The sequence below is a fragment of the Piliocolobus tephrosceles genome, chromosome 4, assembly GCF_002776525.5.
Source record: "Piliocolobus tephrosceles isolate RC106 chromosome 4, ASM277652v3, whole genome shotgun sequence".
Lineage (NCBI taxonomy): Eukaryota > Metazoa > Chordata > Mammalia > Primates > Cercopithecidae > Piliocolobus > Piliocolobus tephrosceles.
In genome coordinates, this window is record NC_045437.1 from 74,292,623 (window position 1) to 74,313,279 (window position 20,657).

Consider the following 20,657-nt stretch of genomic DNA (forward strand, 5'->3'; position numbering starts at 1 on the left):
TGCCTTTATTCTCTTATTAAATTTACTTAATTATTATTAGATCTTTAACAATTTTGAGTCAGAATTACTGTTAATGATGAGTAAAAAAATAATATGAAGCATTATTCTGTTGTTAGATTTTTCTCCCTCAAAAAGCAGAAATCTTTCAGGCTTGTGACTGAGGTTCTTATTCTCCTCTTTTTATCTTTGCTAAACTGTCAACCTTAACAATTTAGGCCAGCTTGCCTTCCCTTAACCTAATGGCATATATGACTTTAAAATGTTCAGGATTCTTAATACAAAAATCTATTGCTATAGAAACAAATATTAGCCCAGAGTCAGGTCAAGTGAAAAACTCTACACTTTAATATTGATAAATAACCACTACATTATGAAATATAAGTATCTTTGAAAGCATCTATCACTTGAGTTGATTTGCAACTTTTCATCAGTGTTCTGAGTTGGCCCATTTTTTTCCAATGAAAGATCCCATTTCCCTTGCCTTTGAGAAATACAATTTTTAAAGATTCCATTTAGCATCCTTTATTGCATTCCTACATCATAAAGTTATGCTTTATAGCAGCATAAAAAGCTGTAAAATTAGCATCCTTGTAAACAACGTTCCATGAGCACTGGTGAAGCAATCTGTAATTTGTACTGATCTCTTAAATGTAACTTGAGATTACAGTATCCACGATTTCAATTTTTTTAAAAAAGAAAAGAGCACTAACATAAAACAAGCGAGCATATGATGAAATGTAAAAACAAGGAAAAGTACTTTTCATCAACTCATATTTTAGAAAGTTGGTGGTTGTGTACTGCTAAATTCTTGGAAGAGTTCTCAAATACAAAAATGTTCCATTCTTGTATGAAATTCAAAATGAGCATGTTTTCTCTTCTTTAATATTTTAATGTCGTACTAAAAATAGTCTTTAGGAAAGTGTGTGTAATATTCTGTGAACCCACCCACCAGTTTACCTCTAATTAAAATTCCTAAGGTAATATGAACAGATTTACTTTATCATTAAAAATAGCTTTTTGTTCTCATCTCTGAGGAGATTCCATTGTGTTCTTAGTTGAATAACGATTACAACAGCTCCTCAAATTCACGCGTAGCCCAGCTGTATTGTATTTTAGCACGAGGGTGTTTTTTAGGGTTTACGCTCTGAGGCAACCAAATGAGAAGTCTTCCCTTGGGAAAAGGGGTGTCTTCTCAATGCCTATAATGACCGTTAAATTTCAAACCACAAGATTGATTTCGGTTAGCCTTCCCAAGGAAGCCTGTGATATCGATTTGCCTCCAAGTTTAAAACACATTGCAACCTTCCCCTCGGCCGACCCGACTGAAGAAACAGCATTTTTTTCCTACTCCTTTGGGGCAGTCCCCTGAGCACTTGGCTGAGGTTAGTAGGCAGCCAGCAGGGACCCTGGGGAAACCAGAGCAGCCCCGGGGTTGGGGGAGCCCTGTAGGCGCGGGTCGTCCTGGACACGCCTCTTCGGGAGAAGCGTGTTTGCCCCTTGTGAGGCCCCGGGTATCTGAAGCGGAGCCGGGGTCTGGGAACGTGAAGGGGCGCCGTTGCCTTACGGAAAGCCCCAAGGAAGGAGGCCTAGGCCGTGGGGGAGGCAAGAGCCGCGGCCTCGCTTCCACCGCTTACCTGGGGCCGGACGCGGCTGGGGCGGCGCCGGAGAGCAGAGCTCCAGGCTCGGAAAGCCGAGGGTGCCAGTTGTGTTCCCCTCGCACCCACCGCCTCCCCATCACGAGCACGCAGCCCGCGAGGGGCGCCCTCCGCGCCACTGCCCCAGGGACACCGTTCGTCCGAGAAAGTCTAGCGCCCTGCGTTTCGCGCCGGCAGCGACGCTCGGAGCCCCACCCGGGCCTTGGAAACCTGGGTTGGCCCGGAAGACTCGGGAGGCTCAGAGCTCGCGTGGGGCGCTAGCGGCGCCCCAACACGCTGCCAGCACGCCGCCCCGTCGCGGAGACCTCACCGTGCAGCCTAGAAACCGAACCCAAGCCCAGTGCAGGGCGAAGGGCCCACGCGTCCCGGACGCCGGGACACAGGCAACTGCAGCGAATATAACCATTCCCAAGACTGGCCCCTCCCCTCCCCCCAGGAGAACCCTCCCGCCGTTCAAGGTCACACCAAAACCCATCATTCTCTGTATCACATACTGAAAATGATTTTATTTTATCCATTTACATTTAACTTGATATAAACTTGTCCGGAAAAGTCAAATAATATGCTTTATATTAGCTCAAACATTTATTAAGAAAACCGAATTTCATAAATAAGCACAGACATTAAGTTAAAACATATCACAAATTGACCAGTATGTAACAAGAATGCTTTATCTACACAAAACATCCTATTTCACATGTTTGTTCATTCTTAGAAAGCGCTTCTGTTCTCTGGGTTTGGATTTGACCAGCACATGCAGAAAGAGCTGATTGTGTTTCTCTGTACAAAGTTGCAGGGTTGTAGATGTCCGAGTGCCCCCATCGGCGGCCAGCAGGTGGCCGAGGGGCACGAGGGACGACAGGACCACCACAAAACAACCAAGGGCACAGAGCAGCGAGAAGAGAGAAACGGAAAAGGAAGCAAACAAACCCCAGTCCTGAAGGATCCAGAAAAGAGATGTGGCTTTTGCTTTTACAAAAGAAAACTTTGCTTACACGTTTATTTTATTCTTCCTTATAAAGACTTATCAAAATGGGTCAGATCACCTCTTCCTCATCACATGACTGCTTTAGTCTACTCCAGCCACCCAATCCACTGTCACGTTACTCCTGAGAAGCCTTCCCTTCTACACCCTCACACAGTTGTGCTTAAGAAAATAAAAATAAGATAAAATAAAAATAAAAGCGTTCTCTTGCAAGCCAAGAGAGGGCTGCACGGATGTGACTGGGTAGACTGGCAAGGGTAGGGTGGTGGGAGAGGAAAGAAAGACAGGATCTCGGAAAGTACAAGGATAAATCAAATTATATCAGTTGGGCCCTCAGATGAGGCGGTTGGTAGCAGATGCTTGTCCTCCTTTAAGACAAAAATCCCTAACATTGTGCTGTCCCTTGAACACGTCCGTGTGTGACCTCGGTGCACCGTGTCTATGCGCGCGCGTGTGTGTAGCGTCTGAGCGTGAGCGAGAGTGCGAGTGTGTGTGTTTCTGCCCACAAACCAGTCCATTGGTGTCTGATTTCAGATCCTGAGTCGACTCCCTGGTACGTAAAATGGCGGGAAGGATGGTTTTTGCCGGGCGCGGGAGGAGGGGCGCGAAGTGTGGGGAAAGACGGGACCAGAGGGGAGGCGGCGGGCGAGGGAGGTCGTAGGCGTCACGTCGAAGGTGTGGGTGGGAACGCCGCCAGTCAGAAGGCCGGGAGGAGGGCGCGAGCACGGCTAGCCCGAGAGGGGAGGCCGGGGTGGCGGGAAGGGTGGGCTGAGGCGCTGGAGACCGGGCCGGGGGGCACAGCTGGGTAGGAAGGGAAGAGGGGCGGCCGGGAGACGGGGGACCGCGGGCGAGCGAAATCAGGTGGAGGGGAGGCCACGCGGGCTAGGGCTTGGGTTAAGCCCAAGCGAATGGAGGAGAGAGGCGAGGACGAAACGAGACCGCATGGAGGCCGGGGCGGGACGGGGCAGGGCGCCGGGGTCCCGGCGCGCGCGGAAGGGGCCTCGGGGCGGCCCCGGGGGCGGTGCTGGGGGCGGAGCGGGCCGGGGCGCGGCTGCATTAAGTGAAGCTCATAGAGACTGTGTGCTCTAGCGCCTTGCGGCGGAGGGAGGCGATGCTCGTGCCCCGCCACACGTCGCTGCTGTCCGGGGAGCTGCAGAGCTGGGGCGAACCGGAGACGTTGCTGGGGCCGGGGAGGGAGGCGGGCACCATGCCGGGGAAGGCGGGCTGGTAGAGGTGCGACTGCAGCCCCGCGCCGTTGGAACCCGCTAGACTGTTGGACAGGCCCATGGAGTTGGGCGGCGGCCCGGCTGCCAGGCTGCACTGGGACAGCGACTGCGCCATGGCCTGCTGCCTGCCCAGCGCCGGCGGCAGAGGCAGCTGTGACACGCCCGGCATGGCGGCCGCCGCCCAGCGGGTGTCGTTGGCGTGGAAAGAGCACAGGCTGTCGCCCATGGCGGCGGCAGCGGCGGCGGCAGCCGACGGAAACTGAGGCAGGCCTGGCGTGGGGAGCAGTGTGCCGGGCGCGCGGAACACGTTGGTCGTCTTCTTGCGCTTCTTCCACTTGGCGCGCCGGTTCTGGAACCAGACCTGGAGCGGGCAGGGCGGGAGACAGACAGGGCGCTATTAACCGGCCCGGTGGCTGGGGAGTTGGAGCTTAAGCCCCAGAAACCCGCCTCGGATACAGCCGCTCTGCCCCGGAAGGAACAAGTGCCACCGGCCCGACAAGCCCCCCTACCCAGCCGGAGACTGTGGCTCCCCACCAACTCCTGCCAGCTGGCGCCCCCTGCACTCACCAAGCACGGAGTCCCGCGGTCCTGAGAGCTCGTGCCCCGGAGCGTTTACGCACTGTGCAAACATACCAAACGTGTGCAGTCTTCACCACGCCCCTGCACATTCTGTGCATTGCACAGATTCACAGGTCTGCAGTCAGACATGTGTCAAAGCTCGACCCACAGGTGTACAAATGAAGATAAACATGTGTATCCATGTGGCTTAATAGCATGCCTTATAACACTGATGGGCTATAGAATTTTCAGAAACGCTGAAATTTGGAAATTGATGACGGGCCGTGGATGACATAGTTTCAAAATCGAAAGACAAAGGAAAACCCCTAACGCCACGGTTGACAGAGCGGAGAGGTTAATACAGTGATCTGCGTGGGAAAGTGCGCGCCACTGAGCTACAGTGTTGTTTGGGTCACCACCATGACTTCCGATTCCTCCCATACTGCTTGGTGCTACTGCCACAACTCTCCGTGCCTCATTCCCAAACCACTATATGGACACCTTTTTCTGGGCTGTACGAGTGTGCTGGAACAAGTTACCGTAGCTCACTGAGCCCCTGGAGGCTTCAAGCCGGTTTTGTTTTGTTTTGTTTTGTTTTGTTTTGTTTTTTTGAGACGGAGTCTCGCGCTGTAGCCCAGGCTGGAGTGCAGTGGCGCGATCTCGGCTCACTGAAACCTCCGCTTCCCGGGTCCCGGCTCAAGCAATTCTCCTGCCTCAGCCTCCCGAGTAGCTAGGATTACAGGAACGCGCCACCATGCCCAGATAATTTTTGTACTTTTAGTGAAGACGGGGTTTCACCATGTTGGCCAGGCTGGTCTTGAACTCCTGACCTCGTGATCCACCCGCCTCGGAGTCCCAAATGCTAGGATTACAGGCGTGAGCGACCACGCCCAGCCGAGTCTATTCCTTTCAGGAACTTACTAAGGGTCCCAAGTAACAAGGCCTCCAGTTCCCTCAAGTCGCCCCCATTTCATCTATAAACTAAAAACAAATTTTCGGACCAATACGAATTAAAGGATGTCACATTTCACCACGAGATGTATGAATCAAATTTAATTTTGCTCAGACAAACCCAAACGTCCTTTTTCAGGGAAATGAGTTGGATAAAATATACTCCAAATGAAAACAGCCTTCCTATTCTTTTTTTTTTTTTTAACAGTAGCCCAGGAGTTACAGACCCTGCCAGGCTAATTTGCCTAGGCTTGTCAAGCCCTCTATCACAGAAGAAGAGTTCTGCCTGAAAGATATCACATAAGCTGCCAATCCAAGATAACTCCCATCTCCCCCTATTTGAATGTGATCTTTTAAAATGACAATAATAATAATAATAATAGTAATAATAATTTGCCAGCAAGCCTGCTTGGAAGACTTGCAGTTTAAAATCTAGTCGTCTGGAGTTTACTCTGCCTAAATATAAATGATGTGGGACAGAACTCAAGTACTGAGTTTCCTCTTAGAATTTGGCCAACGCAATTTGACCACCTTATCCGTGGCAAAAAACGCTGTGCATCCATTAATCTAACCTATTTAGTGTTTACTCTGCAAGCTAAAGTATCAGGGATATGGACATACCTGCCCTCGGTCTCGGTGAGCCAGTAATGTTCAGTGGTGTGTTCATGGCCAGGCAAGCGTAGACGTACTCTACGCTTACCAGTGTGAACGCTGTTGCCATCTAGAATACTCCCCCAACTTGGGGCTGGCCCTCGCCTTTGTACCGTGCCTGCGCCGTCGCCTACCACTTTCTTCCTGTGGTTTCTACCCCATTTTGCAGATTGCTGCCTATCCCAGTGTCAGCGATGGGTAAACAGGCCTCGTCTCTTCCCAGTTGCAGCCCCTGAGCTGGTGGCACAAGGGATTAATGAGGCAGCAGGGCTCTAGATGGTGAACGGGATCAATGAGACCCAATTGAGCTGTTAGCGGTCTTAGGCGGAGAGCAACTCTCAGGAGGAGAGGAAGGCACAGCGAGAAGACCTAAGGCCGCAAGTCGCTGTGCAGCACCCACCCAAGGCTGGACTCGGGGATGGTGTCTGTGACTAAACGGTTCCCATACCTTACACACCGCACCCAGATTATGTTTTGAAAGGTGTGTTATAAAAATCAAGACCGGTTCCTAACAACCTGCAAGTGCCAGTGAATCCCAAAATGTTTGTTCGAGGGAGGGAGTGTGAGGGAAGGAGCAGAAAAAAGAAAAAGGGGGAGGGATAGCCCAATAGAATTTCAATAGAAAATGCGACTACCAGAATGGTTTCTGAATCTAGGATCTGCTCGGGCACAGGCGGAAAAGAACAGCTGTTAAAGAACTAAATACTATAGAAATAATCGAAAAATCGTGCTCAATTATGTTTGAGGGTTAGTAGTCAAATGATGGCTACAAATTTTTTTTATGTTTCATGGCTTACTGGGACTGGGAAAAAAAATCTGCATGGGGTCTGAAGCACCTCCGTTCCAAGCTACGATGCATATGTTTTTTAAATGTGAATGTTTCCACTTGAAAACTAGAGCATGACGGATTAAAATGCAGGCAAAACCTAAGGGAGATTTTTAGAATGCACAGATGACAACTCCAGGAAATATATTAACCACAGCCACGGGCCAACTTTGTATTCAGTTTGAAATGCAGCTCTTCTTGGAAAATGCTTAATACAACAGTGAGAATCTAATGGAGGTTGGAATCTAAAAATCCACTTTCATGATATCTGCTGTTACAGTAATATAGACATACTGTAAATGTATTTTAAAATATATAGCCCGTTTAATTCCCCAGCTATAAATGACTGAGAAATAGAAAAAAGAGGGAGAGAAAGAGAGAATATTACTTTTTCCCCCCCTTGAAGCAAATGCTTTATGAAGATCTCATTGGAATCCAGCAAATGATTAATGTGAAGATTTTGGAGGAAATCTGGGGAACTGTATTAAAGCCTAGATCTCAGGTTCATTTCGATCAGCCAGCCGTGAACTCTGGGCCGAATTCATTACACTTTAATAGTGCTGGGAGAGGAAGAAAATGCAATTTCTCATTCCATTAGAAAACTAGAAAATACTCTCAGCTTGTCCCCCTATTAAGATGTGGCAGGTGACAGGGCCATTCTGGGGGACACGGTCAATGGAATTACAGCACATTATTTTTGTTCGTATAAAATATTGAAAGGCAAGCCTGACTGTGCAGAAGTTATTTCACTGATTTGGTTTTTATGTAAATAAAATATTGAAAGTTAATTAATCCATGCTAGAGACTAATGATTATGCTTATTATATTGCATTTGATCACATAATTTGCATGATTCTCACATTGCTGCTTAATAAGCCATTCCAAGTTATAAATAATTCTGAAATTGGTTTCTAATAATGGCATGCTATAAAAGGAATGGTTTTATTACACTAGCCAGAAAAGAGGAGCGATATCAGACATGGAATTGGCCTCCGTGTGAGTAGAGATGCTTTAATAAATACTTAAAAGTGTGACATATACCAAATAAAGATAAAAATAAGTATATTGGATAATTTAGTCTAGAATCAAAAAGCATCTTTAAAAATATGCAATTGCAATGAATTAAATGTTTAGATAATTTTTAATCAGCGCAGTGGCCCACATACTGAAAAGAATATGTGGCAATCTGTTAACTATAAAGAAAACTATGAAGTACTGATCATATAAAAACATAAACCAATTACTATTTAATTTGAATTTGGTCAAGGAGCAATGGTACAGTGAATTGTGAAGTAAATACATTTTCCATAAATTATTTTTGCATTACATTACATAATGTTAATCATTTTGAAAAGTTAATTAAGAAGGTTATGTTGATCTGATTACTTTTTAAACTATGGAACATTATTTTTAAAAATATTGAAATTGCCATTCTATTAAATTGTGTCTATCAGCAGGCTCAAGCTATTATCTTTGCTTGAACATTATGCTGGAACAATTAGAGTACTTTGTCTCTTTCTTCTTGCACATTCTTTTGTGTACTTTTTGAAAATAACTATTTCTGTTACATAGCTTATATTTTATTTCATTTATAACTTTTTCTGTTAAAAGAATAACTGTCATTAACCTTTGGAAGACCTAACAAAGTTTAGTAGACCTCATTTTCTTTTTTCATAAAATCAGTTTTTCAATTATATTTTATTTGTGATTCTAAGTTCTATTTTAATTTACACTAATTGCCAGTACGTCTACGTTAAGACACAGCATTTCCCCCTTTAAAACAAGAATTAATAGATAGTCTTTCTCTTAAGGGACAAAACCTGCAAATTTATGAATTTCTAACCTGCAAGGTTGAACCTACCAGCAAGCACTGTCATCAGTGTTGATGGAAGTATTGAAATTGTATATTTATGTAAAGGTTCAAACTCAACTTCAGATATTTTTTAAAAGGTGAGAAATAAAAATTTTGAAGAGCATTACTAATACATGTTTACAGTTATGCAATTAGTACTCTTTCGGTGTGTAATTTTAAAAGACCATAGTCTAGGCCTTTCACTAGCAAAACCACCCAGATTTATATTGAATAAAAATGCTAATTATTATGTTAATCAGTATTACTTTATTAATTTGACCATTTTAAATCCCCAATGATATTCATTTGCTATTAGAGCAGAAGCATGCGCTATTTTTTCAGTTTAGACTATCTTTAAAATGCCCAATTGAGACAGAAATATTCAACGCTGTGATTACGGACGTTCTCATCGCTTACTTCTTAGATCATATGTAAAGTAACTAAGATCTTAAAGTTAATTTTATAAAAGTAGGTAGCACTGGTTTAACAAATTGACCAGGTTGATGACACCCAGGATATCGTACAGAAAATACCACCGTCCAAGACGGCAAAGGAAGATTTTTCAGCACCCTGGATAGCTCAAGGGTAAGTACCGGCGCTTGGAATTTCACCTCCAGGCACCTGTCCATAAAATATTTGATATGTTGTCTTCGTTCTTTCAAAAAGAGAAAAAAAAAATCTGGGTTTCACTAGGCTTATACTTTTATTCACCAGTTTTCAGAAAAGTTATAGGTGTGATTTTCTAGGTTATTTATAATTTACAGCTTGGAGAGTGGTTGGAGAATAAGGGGTCAGCAACGATTTCCTCTACTACCTGTCAACCTTTCCCGTTTTGAATGCCCCTTCTTCAGACAGGATATCCACAACAGAAAGCCTTCATTCCTCCTCCCCCACCCCAGCTTCCTTAGAGGACTCCAAAACAAAACAGGGCTCACCGGCTGTGGGAATCCCGTCAGCTGCCCCCAGAGCACTGGTAGACTACGAAAGTTCAAACCCCTTGCAAACATCAAAGCTAGGAATATTTCGCCTGAGTACAGAGGGAGGGTGATACTTAATAAAGCCACGCCGTGAAACCTGGGTGTAGCACTTTTTAAAAAGGCGTCCATTCGCCTTATTTGCTCTTTTCTCTTGTTCTCTGTATAATTGTTGCATTCCTCCTTTTATCCAAACGCTTAACGCAAACTCATTAGGGGGTAATACTTGTCAATAACGCGAGCAGGAGTTGAGGTGCTCGCTCGGCTGGGCCGCCCGGGGGGCGCTGAGGTTGCCTTCTCAGGCGGAGGAGGCGAACCCTGTAGCCCGACAATGCGGGGCTTCGATTTTGAGGAGCTTCTTTCGGGATGTCGCTATACTGGCCGGAGACAGGGGCCTTGAGTGTCCATTGGGGGATAGCGATGGGGACCAGTTTCCGGGTAGAGAAGGAGATAACTCGATACAGGAACGCACAGGCAGCCTGAACGCAGCCCAGGATCTCGACAGGGGAAGGGAAGACCCTGATCCCTTTACCCAAATCCTCCCGCCCCGTCCTTGCCTTCTGTCCCAGAGCCCAAGCCCCGCATACCTGTACTCGGGACTCGGTCAGCCCGATACGCAGTGCCAGCTCCTCACGCATAAAGATGTCGGGGTAGTGAGTCTTGGCGAAGCTCCTCTCCAACTCGTTGAGCTGTGCGGGGGTGAAGCGCGTCCGGTGGCGCTTCTGCTTCTGTTGTCCCTGCTGCTGGCCGGCTTGGCTGGGGTTCGGGCCGCCCTGGGGCCCGGGCTGCTTGTCCGGGTCTTTGGCGCTCACCGCCAGCGAGGCCGGAGTAGAGCCCACTGTGGTGATGTCCTCTCCGGGCAGCAGAGTGGCTCCCTCCACTGGGTCAGAGTTGGGCGCCAGGTCCCCCGGATGGCCCCCGGGGTCGGAGCCCCCCACGCCCAGCCTACACTTCACCGCCTCCCGGTGGCCCAGAAGCTCGGCGGCATCTTTCATACCTGAGGAGGCAAGGGGATCGCGGTCACTACTTTCTTGGCGATGCCAGGAGGGGCTGTTTTCCCCGCGCAGCCTTCCTTCAACCCATCCTCTGCCCCCTCCGCACCCACGCTTGCCCTAAGGAAGAAATTCCCAGGGTACTCTGCTGGGTTCCCCAGAATTTGACAGCCGGGTTGGAATAACACATCCCGGCCCCTTGCCCTCTCCGCAGCCGGCTCCCGGAGTAAACAGCGCAAGCTTTCGTCTCTCCCACAACAAAACATTCCCAGTCCGGGCAATGAAACATGCCTCTGAATCCCTTCCATAAAACGTACCCCCCGCGCCCCAGGAAATCGAGAGCAAATGTTTGAACACAGGGGTGCGGGGGACAGAAAGAAAATTAAACAATTCCTCGGTGCTTCGGCACCTGCGCTTCGACAGCCTTACGAACTCTACCTCCGGCCCTCAGCCGATTCCCTCTTTCGGAAGATGAATAAGCCTTCAAGTTTTCCACCCCCCGAAATCAACCCAAATCAGCTCCGCCTCCCCCTCAAATCAGAGAAAGTGTTTGGAAAATGGAATCACATCCATCACCAAAGATTCCCAATCCGGAAACCCAGAGCCCAGCAACCCAGATAGCATTAAGGAAGCTCGAGTGAACTCTATGGACAACCGTGAATCAAACTTTAGAGATTTCAACTTTTCTTTCCAGAGAAATAAAAGTCGCATTCCTCACAGCCATTGGCAACGCCGAATCCCTTGCAGAAACTGGGGGTGGGGGGATGACTGTGAGATTGAATTTGGCGTCTCTCCTTCTCAACCAGCACACTTAGCAAATCCGCCTTGATGGCAGCAGCTTCTCCTTTACGCCAGATTTTTTACAAATTACACCACACTTAGAAAAGGAGGAGAGAAAAAGGTAGTGGGGAGAGAGAAACGGGGGCGGCGGAAGGAGAAAGAAATCCCAAATCAAAACAAACAGGAGAGAAAAAAAGAAAGAAACACCTCCTAACAAATTATCACGGGGTATATCGCCTTTCAAAAAAAAAAAAAAAAAAAGGTGGGGGAGGGGTGAAGAGAAAAATAAGAAAAACAAAAAGTAACAACATTCCCCAACTCCTTTCTTGGATCTACATATTCCATAGATTTTTTTTTAAAGGAGATGTTAAATCAAATTAAACTTTAATGCAGCACAATTACTTTTAAAGAAATTAGTCCATTTAGGTCGCATTAAGGTAAAATAAGGAACAAATTGACAATTTCCCGCCCCGGCTTCTCCTGGCTGCCCGGGCGAGAGGCGCGCACTCACCTAGCCTGGCGTCCAGGAGGTCGGCGTGAGACAGCATCGCGCACCGCTCCAGGGCGAAAGCTGTTCCCCCCCAAATTTTAGCGGCTTTAAGTTATTTAAAATAGATATAAGCTATAAGCTATACGATATAGATATATATAGATCACCTAAATGAAAGAAAATTCGGTTTGTGGTTAAAAAGGGGGCTTCTTGCATTATAATGTCCTTTAGAGAGACGGGGAGGTGCTTAACAGTTGAATGAACCCGTGAGCAGCTCGGCGAGGGGACCAATCAGGAGGGCAGCCTGCAAATGTCAGCGCCCGGAGAGTCCCCCACTCCGCCCGCCCGCCCGCCTGCGCCCGCCTGAAGGAGGCGGCGGCGGCAGCCCTGGCAGCTCCAGCCCGGAGCAGGAGCTAAACCAGCGTCAGCCGCCTCTGCCTCCCCCCGAGCTTCTGGGCCCGGCTCCCTCTAGTTCTTCCCTGCGATTTTCTCCAGGCTCCCCCTTTCCTTCCCTTTGGCCGGCCCCGCGCGCTTCAAAGGCGTAGCTCTGTGCCTCTGAGCTAGCATCTTCCTAGGGCAGGGGCAGAGCAGGGGCCAGAGCGGGCCATGACCCTGGCGTGACCTGAGAGTCGCCTCGACCTGCGCGCTCTGGGCCTGCCGCTCGGACTAGCCCGCCAGCTCGGGGCGCGACGAGGGCACACCGCGGCCTTCAGACAGCGCCTGGACTTCGCCGCGGCTCAGCAGGCCTGCGCCTAGGGTCCACGCACCCTGGCTGTGCCCAGGAGCCTATACGAACCCCATCCCCACTGTGGGCCTAGAGCGCAAAGAGGAGTCGGCTTCCCTGGCACCGCCAGCGCCTGCTGTCGGCCTCGGGGACCCTCGCGGAGTGTGGGTTCGAGAGCCCTGCACCCTTCTCATCGGGCTTCTTCCCTGATGCTGCTCTTCCGCTTGGCCCACGCCCGCATCCTCGCCCCTAACTCGCTCTTTTGGTCAAAGTTTCTAAGTTCAGCTCGGCTCCCAACTCCACTTAAGGCTGTAAATAAAGTTAAATGCTCTTTATTTTCCTCTTGAATATGTTAAACTACTTGAACAATTTAAAGTGCTTTGCACAAGTGAAGCGAACCATTTCTAATGTTCTGATTTTTCAGAGCCAGCCAACAACAAAGTTTAGATTAGTAATATATTTCTAACCAGAGTAATTTTCAAGATCATTAGGCATTTATGTAATTAGTGCCAAATCTATAAGCTTTTATTACGATTATTAGAGTAAAATCAGTATAAATTTGTACTAATTTACTACTGTTTAGACTTGGCTGTCAAGCCTAGAGGTTCTTATTGTAAATGATAACTGAGGAAATTAAGTGCAAAATTCTGTACCGTTTCTGATCTGCTCCTAAACAATCCGTTTCAATTGTATTTGTAGCAGAACATAATGCCCTTTTAAAGTTATTTGACTTGTATTTTTATTTGCAACACAAGAAAAATGCCCTCTACCCAGTCACAATGAAAACTGATATTTACTACTCCCAACTTGATTAACATTGATTTTTAATTCGAGAGTGATGCAATTAAGATTATTCATTTAGTGCAAATAAACCTTCCACAAAAGGGTGGCCCTATGAAGTCTGTTTTAAACAATACTGAGCAAATGGCTTTTTTTGTTCGCCGTCCAATTGACTTACACAAAACATTGAAAACGCTGGCTGAGAGCAGATGCGAGAGGAATTGTGTGTGTGTGTGTGTGTGTGTGTGTGTGTGTGTGTGTGTCCTCAGCTGTATGTGTGACACCGAGCAAGGAGACAAAGGAGGCGGCAAAGCGAACTCTGGGGCAGTTTTGTTTCCTCCTTCCCTCCTGCAGCTCGTTCGCCTCCTCCCGTGCACACACACGTGCGCGCGCGCACATATGCACACACGTGTGAATGCAGGGTATTGGCGACACCAGCTTCTTCTGAGCTGCGGAGACCGCTTCCCCGGAAGCTCTGGGCCCGACTGGGCTTCAGCGGCCGCTGCAGCTGCTACCAACTCGGACTGTGTGGGGCTGGGCGCCGGAGCGGTGGACTCAGGCTCATGGCGTGTCTGGGAGCCGCTAGGGTTGGTTTTTGGCAAGCGGTCGCGTCCCTTTTTGAGAAACGCTTTGCCTGGGAGGAGAATTCTGAGACCTAAAGCAAACAAAGTCTCCCCAGTAAAAGCTTCCTTTGCCCCCTCACAAAACCTCAAATCTAGAAGCTAGAGCGCTGGGCGCGCACAGCAAAAGGAGGCCGGACAGCAGCCCAGGGCCGGGCGGCGTGCGCTCAGAACGGCGCTCGGGAGTACGCACAGGCCTGCCCACGTCCAGGGACTCGCAGGAGGTTTCTGCCCACCTGGGTGGGGATTGCAGGGTGTCCACACCGGAACGCAGGGGGCAGAAGTGGGGGGAAAGTGGCTGAGGAAGAGACAGGGAGGCCTGGCCCCAGAACCCTGCTCCCATAAATAGGCAGGTCCACCTGGTCCGCACAACCTGGCTCCACACCGTGTCTGGAGGGAGGGAGAAAAGGCCGAGACCTGGGAAGACAAGGATAAGGGCGCGGGGCCGTGCGTCTCCACGTGCGTGAACACAAGCACTAGTGTCCCCATCCCACAGTCGCCCCTGGAACGGCGACGGCTGTGCAGCGTCCTCCCACACGCACTCGCTCATATATTCTGTTTTGTTGTATCTTTCAGGTCGATAAATAAATGTGTAATAGTTAATGTGAAGACACATCAGAGTAATAACAATGGGACGAAATCAAAGGATTATCCATCTCTGTTAGTAACCGCTGAATAACAATGTTGCGGCGTGATTGATAGCCCGCTTCATTTTATGACTTTTCTATTGGTCTTGAATTTTATAGCAGTATAAACAAACTAAATCATTTCTTTCAAGACTTCAGAGCATAAGCGTCTCAGAGAGGGGGGGAAAGGAAAAAGGAAAGGGGAGGAAAAAAAAAAGGAAATTTGAGAGTGGGAGGGGGGTGGTGTGGGGCGTCGAAGCCGGGAGGGCGCAGGGTGGAGTTGGAGCCAGGTGCCGGTGGACAGCAGGCAGGGCGAGGAAAACGACAATGGTTTGGATGTAAAAAGCTCGCCCCTGCACCCGGTTCCCACTCGGCAGCTCGCTTTGGCCAATGTCTGAATCCACCTGGGTAGCGCCTGAGATGTATTTACCAGAGTTTTATTCCCCGTCATCTTCCCACGTTCCTGGGGCAGCCGGGAAAGTGCCGGTCAGGCCCATTGCTGTTGATAATTTAAGGCATTTCCCACTTGATCATGGGAACTGAAGTCCCTAACAAGGCGAGGCTTTAGCACAATGGCCCCCAAATCTTCGGAATGACAAGAATGTCTTCAGAAATCACTTCAAAGCAAAGTAAAAGGATTTTCTATGACGGATCCAGTGATTTTTCCTCAATAAATAGGTTTTAGATTGTTACACACACGTAGAAGTGGAACAAAGGGAACTACCAGAAAATATATTGGTTGCCCTTAATAAAATTTATTTAGACAGTTTACTTCTCATAAAAAATAGAGATTGAATTTTGTACAAGATCCTGCCAAGGGACGATGCACAGGGAAATCATTTTTTTCTTTCTCCTTTTCCCCCTTCTCTTTTCTAACGAAGCACAAAGAGCGTTCACAGTTCAGGCAATCCGCTCCTGACTCCAGCCGCCCTGCGCACCCAGACCCAGCCAGAGAACTATGTAGCTGCGAGGAAAGTCGGCTTGCTGGGAGATTTAAGGAAAAAAAAAAAAAAAAAAAAAAAAAACTTGATGACTGATAACGTAAATTACAAGCACAGTAACTATCAAATCAGTGTCTTTACTCCTGCTTTGCTGTCCAGTTCCAGATCAAGACTTAGAAATGTATGTCTAGACTGGCAAGTGGGGTGGGATGGGAGACCCGGGCAGCTAGTGCCTTCCAGACGAGTTTGTGTTGATTAGATTTGTAATTCTGATTTTCTCTCTAATCGTATTTCTGCATTCATTGTGAATCCTTTGTAGACACAGAAACAGACAGAATAAAAATATATGCCGGGTGTTGCTGAAAGAATTGGGTAGTATGCCCAGAGCCCTAATTGTTTTTCCACTTACAAAAACCTCGGAGGTTTATTAAATGTAACTTTCGGCTGCTTGAGTTGTTTGTAAACTGCTCTCTTTTCTTTGTAGACAGTGGGCTGAAATATGGCTCGTTATTATTCACATTCCTGCTATTAAATGCTGAATTGTAACATTGTTCCCTTTAATGAGGAGCTCCTCCCTCAATAATTAACGATCTCACATTTTCCTATTTTCTTGCCTGATGAAAAGAATCAATTTTAATTCGTGGTAAATTACAGCCATGCTTTTGGGTATTATTTGCTTACAGAAAACAAATCAAGTGACTTGCACACTCCTGTTTACTTTTCCAGATATGTAATAATCCAAAGGCAGTGGCAAATCAGATGTTCCTCAGGCCTACCTCAGAAATGGAAAAGAACAAAGGGTGGGGACACATACCAGAGGAAAATAAGAACTCTCTCAAGTCCACTGTGCTCAGAACAATGGTGACCACTTTTCCCGCACATCCTGCCCTGGGTACCAGAACCTACACTCCCCCCAGCCTCCATTCTCCCCACCTGACCCTGTCCCAGACTGGGGTTGGTGGTCTGCATCTGGCCACTCTGGAGTTTGAGACTGCTTGGTGTATGGCTTATTTTGGGGGAGTCATTTCGAGGGTGGGATGACGAGTAGGAAGGAGATCTGGGAGGGCAGCCAAGTCTCTGTGAAGGGGTAAAAGGCATTTCCATGCTTCTCTGCATAAAAGAACTCCCTGAGGTTCCCAGCAATAGAGACCACAGCGGAAGAGGATTCTTGTCTGAGTGCCCCTGCCCGGCCACTGCGAAAGGGTCCTCCGCTCGCCTTCGGGAGAGGGCTCTGGAGGGCAAAGAGAAGCGTCTTTAATCCCTCTCGAACAGGCCTGAGCCCGGCCCAAATGTGCATCTTCCTGGCCTCCCAGGGCTGGGGGCACATGGACTCCAGGAGGCTCTCTGCCAGTTGTCCGATTGATGTCGCTGAGGGGGTCTTGTGGCTGCAACAATTCTGCCTACGGGACCCAGGATCCCCAGCCTGGGAGTCAAATGCCAAGCAGCGTTCCGGATCCACACTCGGGGCTTGCTTTCTTTTAAGCGTCAGGGGCAGGCTGCATGTGCATGACACGTGTACTTGTGTGTGCTTGTGCGAGCACTGCGTGTTCATTGCTTGTTCACCCACATGGAGGGGGCGTGCCAGGCGCTGCGGAGGGGCAGAAACCTGCCCCAAAGAGTCTCATTTCCTATCCCACTCAGAAGCCTTTGGCAATACAGGAGCTCGACATACACATATTTTTTCTTTTCTGCTGTAAACAGTTTCCCACACATTCGAGTTTGCAAACTTCAACTAGACAGTCCACCCGCCTGACTTTTCGTGGGCGCAAGGGCCGATCCCTTGCTTGTTTTTTCTCTCATCTTTCCCTTCTAACTACTGGCTCCCACGGCTCTCCACGCAGAAAGCTCGACACAAAACAATGACGGATTAGTATCCGCCCCCTGACTGCGCATCTTGCTTCTCTCTCTCTCTCTTTTTTTTTTTTTTTTTTTTTTTTTTTTTTTTGCCTTTCGCTCCGTAATTTTAATGGCCCCAATTAGCCACACGGAATATAATAAGTGACATGGAGATTTTGTTTGCATGTGTTAAGTTCGTTGCTTTTCTGATTTCTATTTACTCAGGATAAATAATCATATATCAGTTATTCAGTTAGGTGACAAGGCTAGTAATTGGAATAAAAAGAAAAACATCTCATCCTTATCTCTTTCTATAACTAGATATAGCGCTAATAAGACTGCATCAATCTTATCTAGCAAATAAATAAAATAGACAAACAAACAAATTCGCCTCCAACAAGTTAATGCGGTGTATCTGAGTGGAAAGTAGATATTTTCACGCATTCTGGAGATGAGGAGTGACTTTTAATAAAATCACAAGAAAAACAAATGTAATTCTGTAAGCCATTTCTTCAAGCCGCCAGCGCTCTCCCACTCCCCGCTCGCTCCCCGCCCGGCTCCTACGTCCCAACCTTTTTCTTTTCGCACGCAGTTAGTGCCAGGTTTGCAACAGACGCCGGAGCACGGCCGCTCCAGCGACTCTACGCTTTGGGGGGTGGTGTGAGGGAGGGAGGTTGAGTCTATGGGTGAAGAGCCTTCCTCAAATAGGATTTCATCTCCCTATCTTTTCCTCCTTGCATCTCCTGCCCTTACTCTTCCCTTTCCCTCTTCCCTTTCTCTCCCTTTCCCCCTTCTCTTTATTCTCTCTTCCTTTTCTCTCTTTGCTCCTTCTCCTCCTTCCTCCTTTCTCTTTTTCTCGCTTTCCGTCCTCCACTCCTTCCTCTCATTCTCTTTTCCATCCGTCCTACCGCCCGTCTCTCTTTCCCCTTTTCTCTCCTTTCTCTTTCTCGCTCCCCTTTTTCTCCTTCCCTCCCTCTCTTCTGTCTTCTCCCTTCCTCCCCCTCTTTTTTCTCCCCCTCTTCCCAGACCCTAGTCTCCTCCCCGCAGCCCGAGTGCGGCTAATTCCGGGCGTCTATATTCACTCAATTAGAGAAATCTACAGAGAAGATCGATCTTCCATCTGCAGACATGCCAGCTTAACAAATTAGATTCTTGTTTCGTGCAGGTGATTTGGTGACAGTTGGGGAATTAGAAGTAATAAGTTGTTGTGTTTGAGCCCGGCCCCCGCCCCCCGCCCGCGCCCCTCCCCGTCCGCGGGCCCCTCGGCCGCGCCCGCCGCCCGGGCACCCCCTACCCGGCCCGCGCCGCCGCCGCCGCCGCATCCCCCGCCGTAATTAGTGCTGCTGCCCTCCATGTGGGCTCGATTAAACCGTGATTTAGCCGAAAGAAATATAATTATGGCTGCAAATAAAATAATCAGCATTGAAGAGCGATTTCCTTAATGAGATGGAGCGGTTGCACGTCACGGAGTAAAGGGGTCTCATTAAGAGGTGGTAATGAGGCTTGGGTGGATGGTGCCGTTACAAAATAGCCCAACTCCTCTGCAGGCCGGGCCCACCCGCCCGAAGTGGCCGCCGCGTCGCCTTCCAGCCGTCTGGAGGTGCCGCGGTCCCAGAGGGCACTCGGGCCCGCCCCGCCCGGCCCCCAGAGGGCGCAGCGCCTGCAGCGTGGCCTCCTCCCAGCGCCTCCCGCGCCGTAGGACCGGGCAGGGGACACAGGCGGCTGCGGCTGCGAGGGAGCCCCGCCAGCCCGGCCCGCTCCGCCTCGGCTGGGTCGCCGGGTTGGCACAAGCAACTGCTAGGCCCCTGGACACTGGAGAACCCGGCCCTAGGGAGGGGGCCCTGGTGCCAAGGGGCAGTCCAGGAAACTTCTGGAGCAGATGGAAGTCCTCCCGGGTAGATGCGAGCTCAATTGGGAAAAGGGTGTCACAAAAACAGGTGCTCAGAGACAGGGGTGCCACCACGGCACCCCAAAACCCCGGGTCGGCTGGCGCGGACACTGCGTCTGGGAGTCCTGGCGTGGAAGGGCCTCTGGGGTTCTCATTCTCTCCAAGTGTCTTTCCAAACTTTATTAAAGTACTGAAAAGGCAACAGCTCTGTTTTTACATTTTTTTTTTTAAGTCTAAAATCAATTATTCCAAAGGTTATTAAACGGGTACCTCTGTCCTTTCCGGTTTATTAGGTCCAGGACGACCTATGAATGCCTTCTCTGCATCACGGTGTATACATGTGCATGCTCCCAATGTCCAGAGGTGGTGATACCTCAGTATTTATTTCTAATTAGGTTGTTAGCCCTCTTCTTGACTCAGTTTCATCATTTAGACCCATTCTCAATGGAACAAGGAAATTTACATTATTTACACAAGGTGACCAATGAGGCAGTTGACACACTTTCCTTTGATCATCCAACCAACATTTGCTGAGCATCTACTACATGTTGGGCACTGAGGGGGTGAGAGATGAACAGAGGGGGAGACGCTTGGCCTGGTAGAGCTCACAATGGCCTGCATTGAATTTTTTTCCACTACGGTAGACTGTGGCCATCAGGATTTGTACCTGTAGGGGCAAAGATAACCCAGGAAGAAGCTCGGTTTGTTTTGGTGAGCTCTCACCCTCTCTTACCTTCTCAGTATGTATTTTCTTCTCACCCAGAAACTTGAGATGTCAAGGAAGAAAGTAACTTGAATGAACTTTCTTAGGTGTTAAGAGTTAATGTAATATCCTTCATGGAATGTTCCCATTTTTGTAAAAGGACTGCAAGGAGAGGCACATTGCCTAGATAAGTGATTTTTCCATATCTGCCTAGTGGTGGTGGGAGACTTGAGACAGAAGGATTTGGGGGTTACTGTTATCCAAATACTGGTTCCCTAATCAGCCTCACCAGTGCTGATGGAAACTCTTGCTTATTTTTAAGAAACGTTTTTTTGGGGGGTGTGAAAGCTAAGGCCCACCTCCCATTAAAATGCATTTATTTACCAAAAACTTTGGGGGGTTCAAACCCCTCTTGAGCTGTCGATGGGCCCCAGGTTATAAAAGAGTGATATTTGGGTGACAATTTATGATTATCATCTTCAGAGAAGAAATAATGCAAATCTCCAGAGGAGTTCTACCAATAAGTCTGAATCTAGGGAACAGTTGGGTGAAGAATCAAAAAGAAATTGTCAAACCAGTAAGTTCCAAGAAAACAACTG

The 20,657-nt window shown here is 48.3% G+C and overlaps 1 protein-coding gene across 1 annotated transcript; it reads right to left on the bottom strand.

Annotated features, from left to right (window-relative positions):
* Positions 1 to 2,132: 2,132 nt before the first annotated feature.
* On the bottom strand, positions 2,133 to 12,162 carry OTP (orthopedia homeobox). The gene is made up of 3 exons (XM_023215069.3): positions 11,962 to 12,162; positions 10,266 to 10,675; positions 2,133 to 4,227 (listed from the first exon to the last, which is right to left on the bottom strand). Exons 1-3 carry the CDS (start codon positions 11,996 to 11,998, stop codon positions 3,697 to 3,699), a joined length of 978 nt encoding a protein of 325 aa, XP_023070837.1. The 5' UTR covers positions 11,999 to 12,162; the 3' UTR covers positions 2,133 to 3,696.
* Between the last annotated feature and the right edge of the window lie 8,495 nt (positions 12,163 to 20,657).